The sequence below is a fragment of the Pyricularia pennisetigena genome, chromosome 1, assembly GCF_004337985.1.
Source record: "Pyricularia pennisetigena strain Br36 chromosome 1, whole genome shotgun sequence".
NCBI classification, from domain to species: Eukaryota; Fungi; Ascomycota; class Sordariomycetes; order Magnaporthales; family Pyriculariaceae; genus Pyricularia; species Pyricularia pennisetigena.
Genome location: NC_043740.1, coordinates 1,030,828 through 1,048,896, shown reverse-complemented (window position 1 = coordinate 1,048,896; position 18,069 = coordinate 1,030,828). Strand labels below are relative to the sequence as shown.

The 18,069-nt window shown below is 49.6% G+C and overlaps 6 protein-coding genes across 6 annotated transcripts; 2 read left to right on the top strand and 4 right to left on the bottom strand.

Moving 5' to 3' along the window:
* Positions 1 to 1,519: 1,519 nt before the first annotated feature.
* Positions 1,520 to 2,239, bottom strand: PpBr36_06916 (uncharacterized protein; the record flags this gene model as incomplete). Its single annotated transcript, XM_029894058.1, has 1 exon — positions 1,520 to 2,239. One exon carries the CDS (start codon positions 2,237 to 2,239, stop codon positions 1,520 to 1,522), a length of 720 nt encoding a protein of 239 aa, XP_029748471.1.
* A 2,133-nt stretch (positions 2,240 to 4,372) lies between these two features.
* On the bottom strand, positions 4,373 to 7,301 carry PpBr36_06914 (uncharacterized protein; the record flags this gene model as incomplete). The annotated part of the gene is made up of 3 exons (XM_029894056.1): positions 4,373 to 4,843; positions 4,866 to 5,245; positions 6,995 to 7,301. The coding sequence occupies 3 exons, from the start codon at positions 7,299 to 7,301 to the stop codon at positions 4,373 to 4,375; spliced, it is 1,158 nt and encodes a 385-aa protein (XP_029748093.1).
* Positions 5,911 to 6,297, top strand: PpBr36_06915 (uncharacterized protein; the record flags this gene model as incomplete). Its single annotated transcript, XM_029894057.1, has 2 exons — positions 5,911 to 5,922; positions 6,013 to 6,297. 2 exons carry the CDS (start codon positions 5,911 to 5,913, stop codon positions 6,295 to 6,297), a joined length of 297 nt encoding a protein of 98 aa, XP_029748095.1.
* An 872-nt stretch (positions 7,302 to 8,173) lies between the features above and the next one.
* Positions 8,174 to 8,671, bottom strand: PpBr36_06913 (uncharacterized protein; the record flags this gene model as incomplete). Its single annotated transcript, XM_029894055.1, has 1 exon — positions 8,174 to 8,671. The coding sequence occupies one exon, from the start codon at positions 8,669 to 8,671 to the stop codon at positions 8,174 to 8,176; it is 498 nt and encodes a 165-aa protein (XP_029748468.1).
* Positions 8,672 to 10,375: 1,704 nt separating this feature from the next.
* On the top strand, positions 10,376 to 10,717 carry PpBr36_06912 (uncharacterized protein; the record flags this gene model as incomplete). The annotated part of the gene is made up of 1 exon (XM_029894054.1): positions 10,376 to 10,717. One exon carries the CDS (start codon positions 10,376 to 10,378, stop codon positions 10,715 to 10,717), a length of 342 nt encoding a protein of 113 aa, XP_029748467.1.
* Positions 10,718 to 12,938: 2,221 nt separating this feature from the next.
* PpBr36_06911 (uncharacterized protein) lies at positions 12,939 to 15,117 on the bottom strand (the record flags this gene model as incomplete). Its single annotated transcript, XM_029894053.1, has 2 exons — positions 12,939 to 13,382; positions 13,498 to 15,117. The coding sequence occupies 2 exons, from the start codon at positions 15,115 to 15,117 to the stop codon at positions 12,939 to 12,941; spliced, it is 2,064 nt and encodes a 687-aa protein (XP_029748470.1).
* Positions 15,118 to 18,069: the final 2,952 nt, after the last annotated feature.

Genomic DNA, 18,069 nt, shown 5'->3' with positions numbered 1-18,069 from the left:
TAAATCCTATAATTGCAAGGTTTAAATGCACTAAATGCACTAGATTATTCACTAAAATAATTTACTAATTTTGGGATTAATAGTTTAAATTCATTGGCGGGGGAGACTTTGCTTTGTTTCCCTTACGTATTCGCCGACATCGAAATAGGGGTCCGCACGCCAAAAAGTGTTCCGGTGCCGCACACGATTTTCCGAAAAATTATTTTATATGAGTTTTAGAAAAAAACACCCTTATTTCCATATAAACCATCTCTAAACTCGCACTTATTTGTTGATTTGGTGAAATTTTCAACCCGGTATGGGGTAGCTGACTCGTAGGTGCAGGGTGGGTATAAACCCGGTAAGGGTAAACCCCACTCGCTAACACTTTAAATCGCAACTCCTGCAACACACAAAATATAGCGGAAAATCCGACAACCCCGACAGCCCCACTTCGGCACTATCTATTGTAGCTTACATACAAATAAAAGTGGACTCATTATATGCTAAATAACGCATATGATTAACATTATTATTTTACGTTTTTTCCCTTAAATTTCACGAGGGGAGGGAGGGCAACGCCCGTAACCGATATATATTCAATTATAGTCGTCCAACCCCGCGTTCCGGGCTTTTTTCGCTGTAACGGCCGGATCCCATTAAAACTCAACACCAAATTATTAGATTTTTTACCTTTTATTATACCAATTTCGTCTATATTCGACCGATTTTCCGGTTTAATATTATTAATAATGGGGTTAGTAATATAAAACTATTAAAACTTAATTATTTCCGTAATAATCCCATTAACCCGGGCGTTTTTTATTCGACGGGGCCTTTAGGTTTTAAAGATTAAATAACGAACCAAAAACCGGGTTATCCAATGTTTTCCAAAAAAAATTGTTTTTCCGGCGGCCTAAAAAATTCGTTCGGCAAAAAAACGTGACTTTTAATACGTTAGTGGAAGCCCCAAAGCTTTTTGGGCAAATACCCAATCAGTTGAATGCTTTTCCTATTCCGTAAAAAACCTTTCAAAAGGGTCTTGTGTTTTTTTATAAGGTTGAAAACCTTAAAAACGGTGACGAAGGGTATTTTTAGGTATACCCCATGTTAAGAACCGGCCTTATAAAGGCCTTGCGATCGCACGTTAAGTGCAGTCGGCTGCATTTTTCATGCGCGCAGCTAATTGAACAGCGGCATAATCAACTCCCCATTTTCGGGTGGTTTTTGCAATTGATTCGCCATTATTAACGGTTTTAATGGCGGAAATAAGCTGCTTTTCAGTATATTGCCTTATTGGAAAATGGAGAATTAAGATCAGAAAAAAGTTAGTCCAAAAGTGAAAGATTTATCGAAATATTTATAATAGAAGTTAGAGGATAAAAATAAAAGTGTTGTTATTTTTGGGTGGCCAACGTGGGGGGTGGCCATCAGGGGGTACCCGACGTTAATTAATATTTCCCATCTTTAATCACATTCGACCGCGTTTCGTCCGTGCACGCGCGTCCTACCCGGCCAATCAGGGCTCGCACATTAATTATCATTCTGCCAGGGAGGAAAGAGGATTTCGGCTTCGGCGCATCGGGACAGTCGTCATGGTGGTCCCCTGCCTCATCGGGATAGTGGCTTTGCCAATGACCCGCGGCCTGGTCCATTCCCGCCTGCAAAAGCGCCCGCAAGTGTGCCTTTGGAAAAAGGCTCGGATCCCGTCGGGGCCGAGGTCGGCAGGACCGTAGCTTTGCATCTGGGACATGATGACCGGATCCGAGAGGATGTAGCCGTCCCGGTAAGAGCCGCCCTGGAGATCGCACAGAACGAACTGGCCGCCCGAGTTGTGGTACGAGAAGTGGCTCAGGGCCTGCATCGCCTCGGCCCAAACATCTCCGTCGTTGGGGGTCCAGCCGCTGTTGCTGTTGAACTTTTCAAAGTTTTGGATGAGAGGCTCTACCAAGGTCTTGTGGCGGCTATACGCGTATTCCCAGATCGCGGGGGTATTTAGCAAGATGCGCTGGGTGATGATGCCCTCGTCGTGCCAGTTGTTTATGATGCTCTGGGTGCGGCGGATTACATTTAGCTCCTCATCGAAGTAGTGATCCTCGAACACGCGGCCCGTCTTAAACTCTTTTGCCACACAATCCTGGCCCGCCCTTGGGCCCCCTTCGTAAACGCCGCGCCAGACATATTTGAAGCTTCCCTCAGCGAAGAGGTTACTGCGATCAATATTGGCACTTTGAGAGTTGTTCGTCCTTGCATAAGCCATTTTTTCCTTCCTAGCCGGAAAAGCGAAGAACTGGTCAAAATACAAGTCGAATCGGCGGTGACGAAAAGCTGTCCGCTCTCCTAATACAAAGTGAGCCGACGTAACAAGGGTGCGAATTGCAGGCTTAAAAGTGTTGCATACGTTCAAGATAGCTAATGGTCTTTTGGGGCCTTAAGAGATGCTTAAGGAGCCAGAATTGTCCGTAGAGATTCATGCCTTTAACAGGGTGAAAAGAGGGCCAGATCAATCCATAAAATTGTGCATGTCGGTTAATCTAAATCTATCCATTTCAGGTGGGCGTGAAAATTCTGATTTTATCTGGTTGGGTGGTTCGTGTCCGATAGCCCCGCAACAAGGGTGTAGGTAGCACATGGAGCGCTCGGACCCCGCAGGGGTCTAGTCTTAGCACTGAGACTACAGTAATGCAAACCCGCAATTGAGCCACGTTCAATTGTGGAGCGCTGGGGTTCCAGGGATGAGCCCTGAAACTAGGGACGCGTCCCAAAACGGAAATTTTGCGTGTCGAAATTCGGCGCAGATATCATTCTGTTATAAATCCTCGAGGACAAAATCTATTCCTCCGTGTGGAATTCCCTTATTCACTCGACATTCTTCAACGGACCTCGTCCTTGAAATAAACGACAATTCCCCGAAGCAGAGACCTCCTATCCGTCGAACACCAGCCCCAGCGTCACTGAGAACACCGGCACGATCGAAGACTGTCATCTTGTCAAGAACGTCCCCAAATCATCCCCAGCCTCTGAAAGAAGCTGAAGAGCGATTTCTCGGTAACAAACCCAGCATACGTTGACTGCCACCAGGCCGCGAACGAATCTGCCACGGCGTCAGCTGCCGCGCACATCAACAGAAAGCCAGACGTGTCTTTACACAAGAGAGGCATCCTTACCGGGAGCGGGTCCCAACTCGGCAAAGCCCAGAGCCTCGACCGCCCACGGCGCCACGAGCACCAGCACGCCGACGGCGACGATGGTGGCAAACCCGGCCGTGAGGTAGGGGTGCTGGCGAGGGAACGCGAAAACGGCTCTCGCTGCGTCTTCGGCCTGGTCGATAAAGTCACGGAGGACGGGGCCGATCGCATCTCGGCCTTGTTCGATGAGCGCCTCCAGGCGGGCGACGATGGCGCGCGCGATGCTCTCCGTCCAGCCTTGGTCGCCGACCGCCTCGTCGATTCGTCTTCGCAAAGTCGAGCCATCCTTCTCTGCCAGGCGGAGGAGCTCGGTGACGTCCTTGGAGATCTCCCGTGCGGAACGAACGGGATTTTGTCCACGGGGTGGTTTCTCCTGGTCGGCGAGCGCGTGGCTGCCGCGTGCTGCGCTGCCAAAGCAGTTTGCGATTGCAGTGAGAAGATCCATGTCGCTGGGAGGAAAAGTTGAATTTCTGGCGCGTTCGTTACCGGCCTCGATCGCCCGATGAGCCCAAGGTAGAAAGAAAGCAAGAGTGGGGGGGAGACGCACCCTGATGCGAAATGGGCGGCTGGCCCCTTTCGATGGGCGTTGGTTCGCCACGGCTCGTGAATGCAGCAGATGCATGCAGGCAGAACAAGGCGACAAGTGTGTGTGGTACAAAACCTGCAGCAACCTGCAGCAACTAGGAAGAAACCATCCGGACCAATGGGGTCCAGTCCGTCTTTGTGCCACTTTATCTGTCTCTTTGCAGCATTTAATAGAGCAGGTCAGGCTGGAGAGTGGTTTATGCGCTTTGTTTTCTTTCGTTCGCGCTTCCCCCTTCAGTAGAGGAACCGCTTCGCTGGATAAAATATGACATGGTGAATTTGCCATACACTGGCGGCCAGAACGTGGTTGTACTCAAATATCTCAAGGATGGAGCAACTATTGAGTGTGTGGGAGGCCGAGAGAGGTTGAAATGGATGCCAACAGGCCAGAACTAAGCAACGCTGAGAGATGAAAAGGGTAGAATCTATACATAACTTGACAGCACTACTGAAATTTTCAGCTGCTTAGAGCCTTTTTCCATGGGCACAATATCCATCAGTCAAATAACGGGACTTCTTCTCAGGCTGTTTGTAAACAGGTGTAGTAGTGTACTCGAGCCAAACGCCGTAGCTAGAACGATACCTCACCCAGACCCCCACACCACCAACACCCGTATTCCTTATTTTGTCCCATTGGCTCCATTTAGCGTCTTTTGCACTACCTGATCCTTCAGCAGCCCCTGTATCCGGCTCACGCCCTCACCGCCAGGCTGGGCCTCCTCCGGGGTGGGCTTCAGGTTCGCCGCAAAGATCTCATCCGCGATGCCGAGGCCCAGCAGCACGCCACCGATGGGGAACAGGCCCTCCCTGTCGAACCTGGTGGCGCGAGCCTGGTACCGCACCTCGGCCGTGGGCTTGTAGGCGGTCGACCCGTCGGGGTTGAGCAGGTATGGCCCTTGGCCGGGCTCCTGGCTCGGGTTGGGGACGAGGACGTCCTCGGCGGCGAAGGCGTCGAAGCGCCAGTGGACGCCGAGGAAGACGCGCGAGAGGGCGTTGTCGTGGATGCAGGACCACAGCGACTCGAAGCGGACGGGGACGCGGGTGCGCACCGTCCCGACCTGCTCCGTGATGGGGCGCGACGCGTCGTAGTCCTCGCGCAGGTCCCCGGTTGACGCCGTCGAGCTCGTCCGACACGAACTCGAGCGCGATCGCGTCGGCCCCGGCGTCGGGGAAATCGAGCCCGTCGCGGCGCTTGTAGTACAGCCGCGCCATCTGGAACGTGGCGGCGCCAAAGGTCGCGTGGCCCGACGGGTAGGCCGGGAAGGGCGGCTTGAAGCTGATGCCGTTGTTGTTGGTCTCGGGGCTGCCGACCGTCTGGAACAAGGGGTCGCCCCGGCCCGAGGGGTGCTCGCGGATGCCGCTCACGGCCGCGTTGCAGAGCGCCAACAGCCGCGCAAAGTCGGCGTTGTTGGCGTCGCTGCAGATGTCGCCTCTGGCGATGCTGGGCAAGGGTGTAGTGTACAGGGCCTCCAGGACTGTGATGACGGCACCCGCTACGGGGTGCGGGCGTCAGTCAATCCCTCGTGGGGCGGCAGCTGGGGGAGGTAAGGAGTGAAGGCGTCATCGGCAGGAGGTTTGATGGCGAAAGAAATGCATCATGCATGGCAAGATGCAAGATCCCGAGCACCCGGGACGAGGCAGCAGGACCAGCTTGGGGGTTTGGTTGCCAGGGAGTGAGACAATCTTTTCAGGTCCAAGGCGAGGTTGTTCCAGTAAAGGATGTAGTTGTTGTTGTATTCGGCAGGCTCGCCGGTGGGAGGAAGAATGGGAATCGCGGACATGGTGACAATAAGTTCTGAGGTTTCTATGGTCAGTTGGTAATTTCAAGCTCACTGAGGATGAAGTAAGGTTAAGATGGCTAAGGGCCAGTACTCTTCAAATTTTTGTTCGTGTTCCCACCGGGCTCAACTGCTCTCTTTTATACTGTAACAATTACTGGCAGGACTTGCTTTGGGCCGGTTGACTTTTATATCCTTTGGAGTCTTCACTCTGCCGTGCGGTTCAGCATCCCATCACAAGTCCCAATTGGGGTATTGTTTGATTTGCACCTCTTGACCCTTCAGTGACCCACTCAGGCTGTGCTTTGCCTCTGGGGTCATTAGGCCTCTCCGGAAGACAATGATGTGCATTGTGAATCAACACCACGCTGTTTGTCAAGATGCGTGTGCTTGTCTGCAAACTCAGATATCGATCCAGAAAAACCGGGAGGGCAACCCGGTACCAACGGACGTCAACCAATTCCCCTTCTGTGCAACACCAGATCAGCGAGCTTAGGGCTGAACGGGTCATCATGTTCATGGCCATTTCTGCGCTGACGTGGACTCATCTCTTAAGGCGTGAAGGAGGCTCGCGTCAGGTTTATGCCCAGAGGTGGAGGAGGCTGACGTTCAGCTTCAAGCCGCTGACCACCCAGCTGTGCATCATTTCGCCCGACACGGTCACCATCCACAACGGTGCAAAGTCCAAAGCAACATGCGGGCCGGGGAGTCGGCTGCGCCAAAATCCACGTTCGGTGTGCAATATGATGATGGATGAGCCGGGATGAACAAACGTTTCCTTTGCGCACCGTCCCGATAATCTCCGTGATTGGCCGGCCTGCGCCGCATTCTTCATGTGGCCTCTCCGCTGGAGTTCTTATGCGGCGATGAGAACACTGCTCAGCTAGATAGCGATTGTCCCCTGCAGCGGCAAGGCCAGGTTTGCAGGAAAAGAGAGAAAGAAATGCCATAAAAAAGAGAGACAGATCATGTCTTAGTCATGTCAGACCTCCAATCAGCTCAATACAACACAGTGGTCCAAGATTAATATCATCTAACGCACCAAGATTCCACCTCTTCGAGATCTAGCACACTGCGCCCTACGCGCCTCACATACCTCAGGTCCTCGTCCTGCTTCCCGAATGTGAAGCTTGAGGTCCAAGTAAAATCCACATTTTTTTCAGTGTACAATGGCCACGGTTCCGTTTACAACCCAACCCTGACGCCCAGAATTTAAACCAAAAATATAAATGACCTCCTTGTGGGTAATTAAAAAGTTCTCAAGACAATATAGCTTTGAACGGTATCCAAAACATTTAGTGCTCTTTTATTCACAACTTCCATGCAATCTTTGTCTCGACTCGGAAAAAATGTATAGTCGACTTGATTCTGCGGCTGCAGCCGCAGTCAGGCGACTATGTTGTGGGCACGTGCGTCCCTCCACGTGGTGGGAACCTTATGAATTGTTCTTCATGGCATGAGAACCTTTGGCCGGGGGATATTCATAATCGATCTGGTATTGCTTCCAGTCCTTCGGGTCGCTACCCGGGATAGCACCATGCTCGGTGGCACCCAAATGACGAATGAGGCGCGAGGAGGTCCAATACTCTTTGTCGCAGCCCGTGCACTTCAACGATGGCGCACCCTTGGTCCAGACGGGCCTAGCTGTGTTTCTTTCGGAAGAGACGGAGCCGCCGCCAGACTCAATGGGCGCGTGATTGATCGCAGCAGGAGCAGCCTGGGCGCTGATGCACAGCAGGGTAAGAGCTTGGGTAACTTGGTTGAAGCGCATTATTGCCGCTTTGTGCGAGAGGATGGATTGATGTTGAAAAGAGCGAGAACAAAACTGAACCATAAACAGATCAGCCGGACAGGTTGCAAGACAAAAAAAGAATTTCAATAATATAAACGTAATAAGAGCAAAAGAAAGGCTAACAAGAAAAGGTAAGACTGAATGCAAATGGTTTGCAGAATGGCTAAGGAAAAGCATCATGTGTCAGAAATATTGAACAAATTTCTGCCTTTTCGCCCTCTCCTAGCCGAATAAAAATAATTTGATTACGAATTAATGCTCTTTTTTTTTTTTTTTTTTTTTTTCCTTGCCATGATTACCTTCTTGTTAGCAGCCAGGCCAATGCGGGGACTTTGGCTTGGCGGGCAAAGCCTTACCCGGGGGAATCCAAGTATGAACGCGACAAGAAGAAACAAAAGCAGGAGACGCACTCGGCCAATTCCGATAGCAACCCTACCATCAGAGGGATGACCCATGATGTAGGAAAGGGGTGTTATCTGGCTGAGTCATAGCATTTACAGGAGACTTTGTTCTAATTTTGGGATAGAAAAGGAGTGAAGCAAGACCATGGTTCGACCAATCACTGCTATAAGTGAATGCGCGGAACAGGGGTTCAGTCCGTCACGCATCCGAGAACGTACTTGATGTTGAACAAGGCTGTTAACAGATTCTATTATTCAAAGATACAAAACGACTTTGAAAGACCAGAAGCACGCACATCGATTTTTAGACGTGGTATAGATACCGTATCATCTCTTTGCATGGCAGATTTTGTCATTCAACAGCATCGACGGACTAGGCTGCATAGCGGTATCCACGTCCCTGTATTCCAAGCCCCCACAACCCATGAATATTTACCCATCCCTCCATCTCTACGAGTAAGCAGTAATTGCCGAGGCGTAAGAATTGTCCACCTGTTTCATAAAGGACTTTGCGGAGGCATGTATGATGCGAGGCACCTTGGCCACGACCTCGGTGCCGAGGGTGTCGACGGCCGACCTTTGGCTCACCAGCGAGGTCCTGACGGCGGCGGTGAGGCCCAGGGCGTCGCTGGCGGACCTCTTGGTCTTGATGACGGTGAAGGCCTGGTCAATGGAGGCGTATAGGCTGCCGATATAGCTGGCCAGCTTGAAGGCGTGTAAGAAGCCAATGTCAGGGCTTTGGTGGACGACCGTCGTGGCGGTCGAGATGGAATCGTCAAGCTTCGTGAAGGAAGAGGTGATGCTCGCCGCGGCGCCGGTGTTGAAGGCGTCCTTCAAGGCCTCGACGTCCCTGCGGATGTGGGCGATCGCGGTGTCGATGGCACCGATCTGCGCGCATGCCAGCGAGAGGATGCTAGCGACGGGCACGAGAAGGGTGGAGAGACGCATGGTGGCTGGTTGGGGAGATGGATACCTTTTTTTTTTTTTTTTTTTTTTTTTTTTTTTTTGATTCGGGTTGGGCCTTTCCTCACGAGAGAGACGGAGAGACTGCGGAACCTGATAAGCAAATTTCGTGTTTACCTGCTTCTGCCGCGCCTTTTATGTTATGCCATGTCCCAGAACAAGCAATTCCTGGCCTGGAGCTTTGGTTGGGCCCTCTCCGACATGGTTCAGGCCTCGGTGCATAACAGCTACAGCCAAGGTTGACAACTCCTAGTCAAAGCATATTTCCCTTTTAGACTGCAACGGTCATCGCCGGGAAGCAAACCCACATGAATTGTATACGTTTGACGCCCTGCCTGCCTGCCAAAAAAAGCAAAAAAAAAAAAGATATATAAACTCGTCGTCGATCGAACTGTGGGGATCCAACCCATGTTCTTGCTGGGGACATGGGCTGCTATCCGCAGCAAGGCACGTCGACTCTTGGCCAAAGAAGGCCGAAAGGTTGATGTTTGGCAACATGCTCCGCTGGTGTTGTGCCAAGAATGGGAAGTCAGGGCATGGTGAAATGCGAAGAGAGTCGCAGTGAAGATATGCCCAGGCTGTGGTACCTGTTTGGGAAAAAAAACTCAGAATGTGTTTGAGGTAGTAAGGGAACACAAGAAAAAAGGCTAGGCGGGCATGTTTCTCCCCTCCAATCGAGCCAAGCCCGGTAAGTTATTCACAACAACAAGGAGAACATCCGATTCGCAGGAAGGTGATCTTGTCGATTAATTTTGTGTTCAAATAGACCCAAAATGAAAAACTAAATTTAGTCGGTCATTGGCGACCCGCTTGGCAAATATCTTTTGCATTGTGAACTTTAGTATCTAAATAGCCCCTGAAATCTTGGCAATTAAGCCAAAAAAAAAAAAGGAAAAATAAAAATAAAAAAACAAGGGTAGAAACACATAGGTCATTTGCGTTTTTCTACCTCTAATCTTCTTGTGACAAGCACGTCCTCTTGCAAAATATGTACTTCCAAAGCTGTAAACAAGGATAAAGTACCACCCAATTTCCAACAACGAAAATTACAAAAGAGAAGATTAGATCCCAATATTCCCAAAAGAAATTATGAGGCAAGATGCCGAGGATGATGGTCTTTGCTTGGCCGTTTAGGCAGACCATCAAGGCCATAAACTTGGTCCATTTACCAATAAATATTCTTATGCTATGCCAGAGAAGTACATTGTTCTTCCCCTCCACGGCCGATCAAGTATGGCAAGACGAAGCTTGCCACTAATAAAATCTTACAAGGCTTCGTAAGACGGCAGTGCTGCCGGTGTAGCTTACAGAGCAGGCCACTAAAATATCTATCGCTGTAAAAATAGCGAGTATCTATCTTATGGTCGATGGAAAACATTCCCAATCCCAATACTACACAGACGGAGCGAAGATGCATTCTAAAAAAAGAACAAAATGTACGTAGTATTCTCACCGTTACAAAAAATCTGAATACAAGGTGTTGCAAGCCTTTGGGCGGCAAGCCAGCGAACAAAGCGTCAAACCCCTATCTGCACCGTGGAACTCTATGAAAGATGGCCGATCAAAAATAAGGAGGATGGTTGCTCCCGTCAATTACAGAAAGCGTTAGCCGGCTTTTTTTGGCGCGACGACCAAGACCAAAAGCATCTCGACTCGGCGAAAAAGGCAGACAAGCAACGACGGGTGATCATGGGGGGGTTACCATTAAAACCAGGAACGTACAGCGACGGTCAGGTCCCGGTCAATTTCAAGCGAGATGACAGCGAGGACTGCACCTTCATGAGCGCGCGCACGCGATTAAATGCTTCAATCCCCTACGAGAAAAGAAAGGAAGAAGCTGCTGACATTCAGTTTGTTGCCCGCGCCCAGGTGCCGTTTAAGAACAAGCGCGGACGCAGCGCACGAAGAAACAAGATACTTCACCACACCCTCGTTCTGAATCCCAAAGAGAACTTGTTCGCATCTCGCTCTTTCTCGTCCGCAGAATCACAGATACGCCACCCGAAAGCAGTGCGGAACACTATGAGCTGACCTGGCAGACATACCTGCGCCTATTTGACCTACTTTCAGTGTGTTTTCGTTGTGCTGAGGCGATGCTAGACTGCCTTGAACTATGTTGACATATATTGAGGACGGCTTGGAGTCTTGAACAACACAACGAACGGAAACCCGGATTGCAACCAACAGTCAAACGTCGTTTATTGGGTACATTGTTGCAATATGAGGATAGATGGCTATCTTGATGAAGAGAGCAAAAAACAATCTTGGCTTATTTTTTGTTCTCAGCTGCCCAATCATAGACTGTGACGACCATCAATCCTTATATCGCAACAGCTCTCTCCAGTCATATCTGCGGCAGCCCAGGACTCTTCTCAAGAGTCGACAGATAAAAACTCTGAAAGGAAATCCTCAAGAAAACTCCAACTTGTGCTGTTGTTGCCGCTCTCGCACCAATCACATGATCCAAAAGCTCTATACCTTTTTGCGGGCGGGGCACAGGCAGTGATTGTTTTCCAGTTTGCAGCCACTTGACAAAGCAACAACTTCGGTTAGCTTGATTTCCTGATGTTCGAATCCATCTTTTGCTTCTCTATATGGGACTCGACTCAACGTACCTGGGGCAGGTGAGAATAAAGCCACGAGGGGCCACTGCAGCGTCGTCCTTGCCAGCTGGGACGGCGACGGCGAGGGCGGCGCCAGAAAAGGCGGCAACGACCATGATGATTTGTTTGAACTGCATTTCGAAAAAGAGAGGCTTGTGGATTGTTGTTGCAAATTATAACAAAGGTTAAATCGGAGAGACAGCAATTATTTGGAAGACCAGCTTTTGTTATTTGGGTACAGAAAAGATTGATGTATTGCAGCAAACAAAATTCTCTCGAATTGTCCACTTGGGTTTGCTTAAATACAATTCCCCTCTTGCTATTATGACCAAGTTCAATAGTGGTTTGATTGTCTTTCTTGTTATTTGATGCAGTACATGTTTTGATTTTGATTCGAATCTTGAAGCCTTGGCAAAAATTACTATGGGACCGGGCGAAACTTGCCCTTGTTACCATGCATCTATCGACACAACTTCCCAATGCAACCTAGATTTTGGTGCATCCGACCCACAGGTATTTCGCGCACTTTTGTGCAAATACTTTAGCGCTTTATTCAATATACGTTGGTTAATTTAACCATTTTCACATTTAAAATCGTGATTGTAATCGTCTTTTGACAATTATTTAGAAACCTGATTAAAAACACTAGTACTATGAAATATATCCAAAGCTCAATGGAAACGCGCACGTCCTTCGTTTTATTAGACAGTAGCAATTGCTACCAAAAACGAAAAAAAAAAAAAAAAAACCCCGAAGTCCCACATGGTTGTAGATTTGCCACCACTGTTCAGGGATGGGGATTTTGACCCCTACCACTGTAGTTAATTTTAACCCGCATTAAAACCCCCGCTTGCCGTTTGTTCGATTTCGTGAAAAAGAACATTCCATGGCATTGTTTCAAGCAAGCAGGTCCTCTGTGAAACTTTATCGAAACCCTTCTCAAACTAAAAGCGTGGTCTTCTTATCACATTTGTTTATATCACCAGTTGGGCATCACGTCTTCCTTCGGCACAAGTGGGGAAACTGTTTGCAAATACCCTTTTTGCCCATGGTCAATTTAAGCAAAGATGATAGACGCAAATTAGAGTTCCTTTGGCAGTTATTCCCGTGATTCTTTAGGATTTGGAACCCCCGACAACCCTTTTTCACAGAACGAACCACTTTCGTAAACTTTGACAACAGAACATATCATTCCCTATGCTTGTTTTACTGTTTAAAATTTTGAGTTATAGTTGCGGAGAATTCCAGGGTTGCATAGACCTTAAAGCTTACTTGTGGAAAGATAAGGGTCTGCAGCTACATGGGAACCCGGCCGGTAGGACTGATGTAGCGGTTTTCATGCTCCTTTGTTGCTCTTCAGCAACAGCTAACAACGGGAAGATGACGCTCTAGGCAACCTAAACAAGACAAAAAAGAACAAGAAAGCCGCCTTGCCCCCACAAAGCCCTTGCTCAACATCCCTGCTCACCCTTTTGGAAATCTAAAAATACACAGTCTGGGTTACCATCAATTTGAGCCTTCGGCAAATATCGTCGTCACATTGTGAATTTATGACAAGATTCGTTATACTTGTCGTGTCCAGCGCCGATTCAGACATCGCGTTAGCGTAGGAACCCGCCTTGGCGATCCCGAAAAACCCCCGCAAAGCATTATTGAATCGTGATGGTGCCGAGCTTATTTGCGTGACCCGCGGAAATCTGCAGAGATCTGTATAGTATGCACCCACGCTGAGGCCGGTACACCGAGGCCGACTCCAGGCTCGCGCCGCCCTGGGGATCGGTCAGGCTCGCCAGCGGCTTTTCAGGGAATCGACGGGGTCGGGCACCGCAGGCCTCGGCAGGTTTCTGAGAGTTTGCGTTGTGGTCGCTGTCGTCGGCGGGGCGCGGTTTCGAATTGCGACGTCTCCTGCGGCAATACGCAAGGTTTGCATGACGCCGGCGGAAACGACGGCCCTTGGACGGTGCAAGAATGTGTGTTTGGATTACAGGTGCTTGGATCCTTGAGTATACCAGCTTTGCCGCCGTCGAGGGAACTGCCGACCCCGGTCCTGGGAGTTCTTTTCCCTTCCAGTGCCACTTTTCTTCATGGCAGCCCTGAGTCTCGGTCCAGCGCACGAATTAAAAGGATTGTTCTTTTGTCGGTTTCGCAGCATTGAAAATCTCTGGTGATGAAACCTTGGTTTCCATCGCTCTGCTTACTGAGTCTTACTCTCGCCAAGGCCAGGTGGTGACCGGACTCAAGGCTCATGCGTTGAGAAGAGGCCAAAAGCCACAGCTGACCACCGCATGCCTCCTCTTTCATTAGGCGCATACAAGTAGAGAATTCTCGCCTCACTAATTCTAAGCTTCGAGGTGCTTCTTCGTTGATCATCTTGTCGCTTAAAAGAGCGGTTTTGAACGCCTCCTCGGCATCCTCCCTACTGATAGTTTTTGCTGCGATGGCGATGCACTCTTCCAGCCACTGGTACTTCTGTTGGTGCAACAGTTGGAGATTCTGCCCGAAGGTTCTGAGATCGCTACTCATCTTTATTATACCTTGGACAGTCTGTGCATTGATAAGACTTCTATTGTCGGACCCAAGAAGTTGAACCTTATCGACGATGCGGCCCACCATCTTGAGCAAGTTTCGATCTCGGTCTAACTGCGGTTCCGGAAACAACTTCCCACCTGCGTTGTAGTCTCTTTCCTGCTGCACGCAAAACTGGGTAGCTAGGACGCCCCCGTCGCTTTCAGCCAGGCCGTTTTCTAGGTCAGGTACCCAAGAATGCAACCGTTTTCCCAAAGGCGTTGAGGAGAGAAGAGACCACAGTAATTTGAGGTTCATAGTATCAGACACGCAAAGATAAGCAAGCTGCCGGCATACATCCTCAGTTTTCTTCCTATAGTCAATCAGGCGGAAGCGTTCTGCGTCCGATGCGATCCCGATCAAAGCAAATACGTGATCACGAGGGTCGTGACATCTGAATTGCAGCGTCTTCGTCAGGAGAAACAGCAAAAGAGGGTTGTCTTTGCTTTCAATCCGCCACAGAAGCGTGGCTCGCAGCTCACATGGTCCCAAGACCTTGGAGTCAGCCTCAAAGGGTCGTGGGCAAGCTGATCGGAAATCCTCTTGCTGAACTGTACACTTCCTAATGAATCTTAACCATGCTGATAGAAACGGCCAGGGGATGCAATTCCTGCCGCTGACTAGCAATGGCATGCGCGACTTGACGAGCTCTTGGATGATCCACTTTCGTGTAAACCACGGACGATCCAGTAGAGCCCAGATGTTTTTAAAAGCAAGCACCTTCCAGTTGCCGAAAGCACTCTGTAATATCGCCTCGGCATGGTGTCTATCGATGAACTCAGCATCGTGCTTGCATGCCTGCGGACTAGAATCCCATAACTCTGTGGCTTTGTCGAATCTGCGTAGCCAGCCAAAAGCCATCTTGACCTCGGTCGACTCTTCTCCAAGCCAAATAGCTGTGCACATCGCCGAGGCGTAGATGTCGCCCATGATCTTCACCTGCTCGTTTCGTTCTAGTATGTTCTCTTGGTCGATGCATAGCGCATCCGCCCAGACGAGGACATCTCTATAGGGCTCTCGGAGATGCCGCAAGGCGCTGTGAAGGCTGGGAAGAACCTCAGCAATAGAGTCACAGCAGCGGATTGTTTTCTGGGGCTGCGGATCACCCCAAGCATAAGACAGCGCGGTAAAGCGCGGCACGCTGTCGAGGGCTGCGTGAAACAATTCGCCGGACAGTTCGTCATCACCTGCTCCGGCAAAAACCCTCAGGAGGCGGATCTGGCGATGCGACGAAAGCGGGCTGTATGTGTATCGCTTCTCCATTGGCAGTAGTCCGTCCGTAAACGGTGGTTCGATTTAGAGAGTGCGATCTTGGGCAGGAGAACCAAAAAAAAGAACAAAAAAAGGTTTCAACAGCGCACATAAGCTATTCGTTCTATACTTGCAGGGAGAAATTCAATGCATTGATATCCCCATTTAGGTACCTGGAGTATGTCTAATGTTTGTTATTGAATGTGATCTCCCAAAGTTGCTAACAACGAGGTTGAGGTACGACACAATGACAACTGAGAACCATAGAATCATAGATAAGCAGCCAAGACCTCTAACGAGGCGTTGTGATGGTGGCAGCCAGCAATTCCTTGCTCCATCAGTTGGCCGCTCAAGTGTTTACCCGGCCACAATTAGCGACCACCCCTCATTTCAGAAGGCTGAGCAGTAACAGAGGCAGACGTGCGCAATTGTGATGGCGGAGCACCTGCGCGCCCGCGCCATCATTTACTGCTGTCAACACCCTCATACTCTTGCAGCCAATTGACGCCTTGGTGCTCCTCACAGAGAGCCAACCTGCCACAACCATCTGCTGCAAGTTGGACGCACTAAACACACAGCAAGAGGAGAAAAAGAAAAGGAAGAATAGGACTGCCAAAGCTGGAGTTTTGAGGCTCAGTATACCCTGAAAGGGTTGGATGTAGCAATTCAGGCTGTTTATCATGCATACTACACCCACCGCCTTTTAGAAGAGCGATTGTAACGTTAACTAATGAGGAGTTGAGATCGGGTGGTGGCTGCCAGCCTGCCAGCACTTCGTGCAGCTTCCCCCTCTTTTTGTCTGCACGTTTGTTTTTTTTTCTCACTGGCCATTAGCTTGATTTTTCTGGAGCAGGTTCAGGTAGGGTGCGCTATCTAGGCTAACGAACGTGGCAGCGCTTTTATGGTGTTCCCAGCGCCGATTAAAGCTCCTCTGGTTATGTGACGCCAAGATCTCTACTGCCACAATTGACCTATTCAATCAGTTCGACTCGAATTCGTCCGTGCGCCCGTCCCGTCCGCCCATCCATTGCTTCGAGTCGAACCAGTCGTGCCATACCAGCAAGAGTTGAAGTTCTGGGCCAGATTGTTCTAAGTTCTAACCACATCCCCGGTACCTCAGCCAAGGGTCAGTTTCGCCATGGAGCCGAAAGCCGGTAGCGAAGAGCTCGGGGGGCCGTTTCCAACCAAGCCTTGGTCGTTTCGTTCACACAATCCTCAGCCACAACTCTCTTCTATCAACCAGTACGGTCGGTGCCATACAACCCAGAGTTTTCATACCTGTTGGGCCTTTTGCCATGGCCCTGACGGTATTGTTTATTTTCGTCACCCATTCTCCGTCATCCCTGACCCTTCCTGCGCCGTAATAAATGAGCGCAGAGACCCCTTGGATGCAACATGGAATCCCTTGGGCTTCCAAAATCCGAGTAAATTCCAAAGCCTCGAGAGTTCCATGGCCGCCAAACGAGGCGAGGTCATCTGTATTATCGGGATCGGTATCTGTGCTTTCCGTATCCTCTTCAGTCTGGCTGCACCGCTTAAGGAAAGGAGGCGGCCACGGTTTCATTTCTTTGCTGGCCCTCGATTTATGCCAGCCTAGTATACGATTTTGATCGTGGGAGGGATGAATAACTCATGTCAAGTTCTCAAGGTGGGGAAGGAATGCGGGGTTGATTTGGCATGGGAACCAGCTATAAATATATATGATTCAGCTCACTTCGCAGAGATCTTGGCGCAGACCCACTACTAAAGGTCTGATTAGCTGATAGGCCAAATCCAGCTTCAACAGAAAGAGTTGTTGCACTAAGGTGATTCATGTGCCAAGTTGGTGACGGAATGTCAGCCGGGGTGCTGTTCGGGATCGTGGTTTTTTTGGGTGTTCGGTTTGACAATGGTCCGACTTTACCTCGTGCATCGATTTTTTCCAAGTCATGGCGATTTGTAACTGTTTCAAAACCAGAAAGACCTCTAAACGGGGTCAGAATACTAATTGGACGTGGCTTCGTTAGTACTTTCCGAAACTTTGACGAGAAACGTTGAAAGCTGGAAATCTCTCTCAAACAAAGCCACAAGCTCCCACAGTTGTGTGGCTTGCCATAAGTCAAACGTGGCGTGCTTCCCGCTCCACTGCTGGCGCTGCTCTTTGACCGGATACAGCCCAAAAATACCTCCCTGGATCACTTTTTCAGCGCAAAATGCAGGGGTTTTGCCCTTGATGTAGAGCGCTCATTGCGAAAGAAACTCGCCGAAGTAGTCGGCATCCCATTTGACGCATACTTCAGAGTGAATTGAGGTTCTGGAGGCGCCCGTCCTGATTATATGACATTACATTCTCTCTGAATGACTCCTTATACTGGTCGATGAGGTAGGCATTCCGGACGAATACGTATTTCGGAAATCAAGCAATATTTTGTGCCAGTTCTGCAAGTAAACAACTAGTTTCAGTGCAAACAGGAGCGAGCTTGTCCATGAAACCAAGTTTGAGTGACCAGATCTCTTCGGGAGCCACCGGAGATGTCGATTTAGACAGTCGGCCTTCTCTGCGTCTAGCTGCCCGCCCGCACCCGTTTGTTTGCGAACTCCCTGTTTGGAGCCTCATCCCATGAGAGAATCCAGTCGTCGGCTATTATGCCAGAGGATTTGAGGATAGCAACCGCGGAACAGAAATGGAGGCAAATCTCGAGATATGTCATTTATATTAGTATAAAAGGGGTTCCAGAAGAAGGGATGGTGTTCCTGCATCTGATTACTATCCTGAAGGTCTAAGGCGGCTAACGATTCGGTGATTGTGTCAAGGGGAAAGCGCCATTTCTCTTCCTAGCAATTATTTAAGTTGACCAATTTTAGAAATGTCAACCCTAGAGAAAAGGGTTACGGCCTTGACAGATGAGGCAGGCCAACCAGACACACATGAGACTTTTGAAAGTTCACAGCAATTATAACTCGCCCATCAATCACTTTGATTCG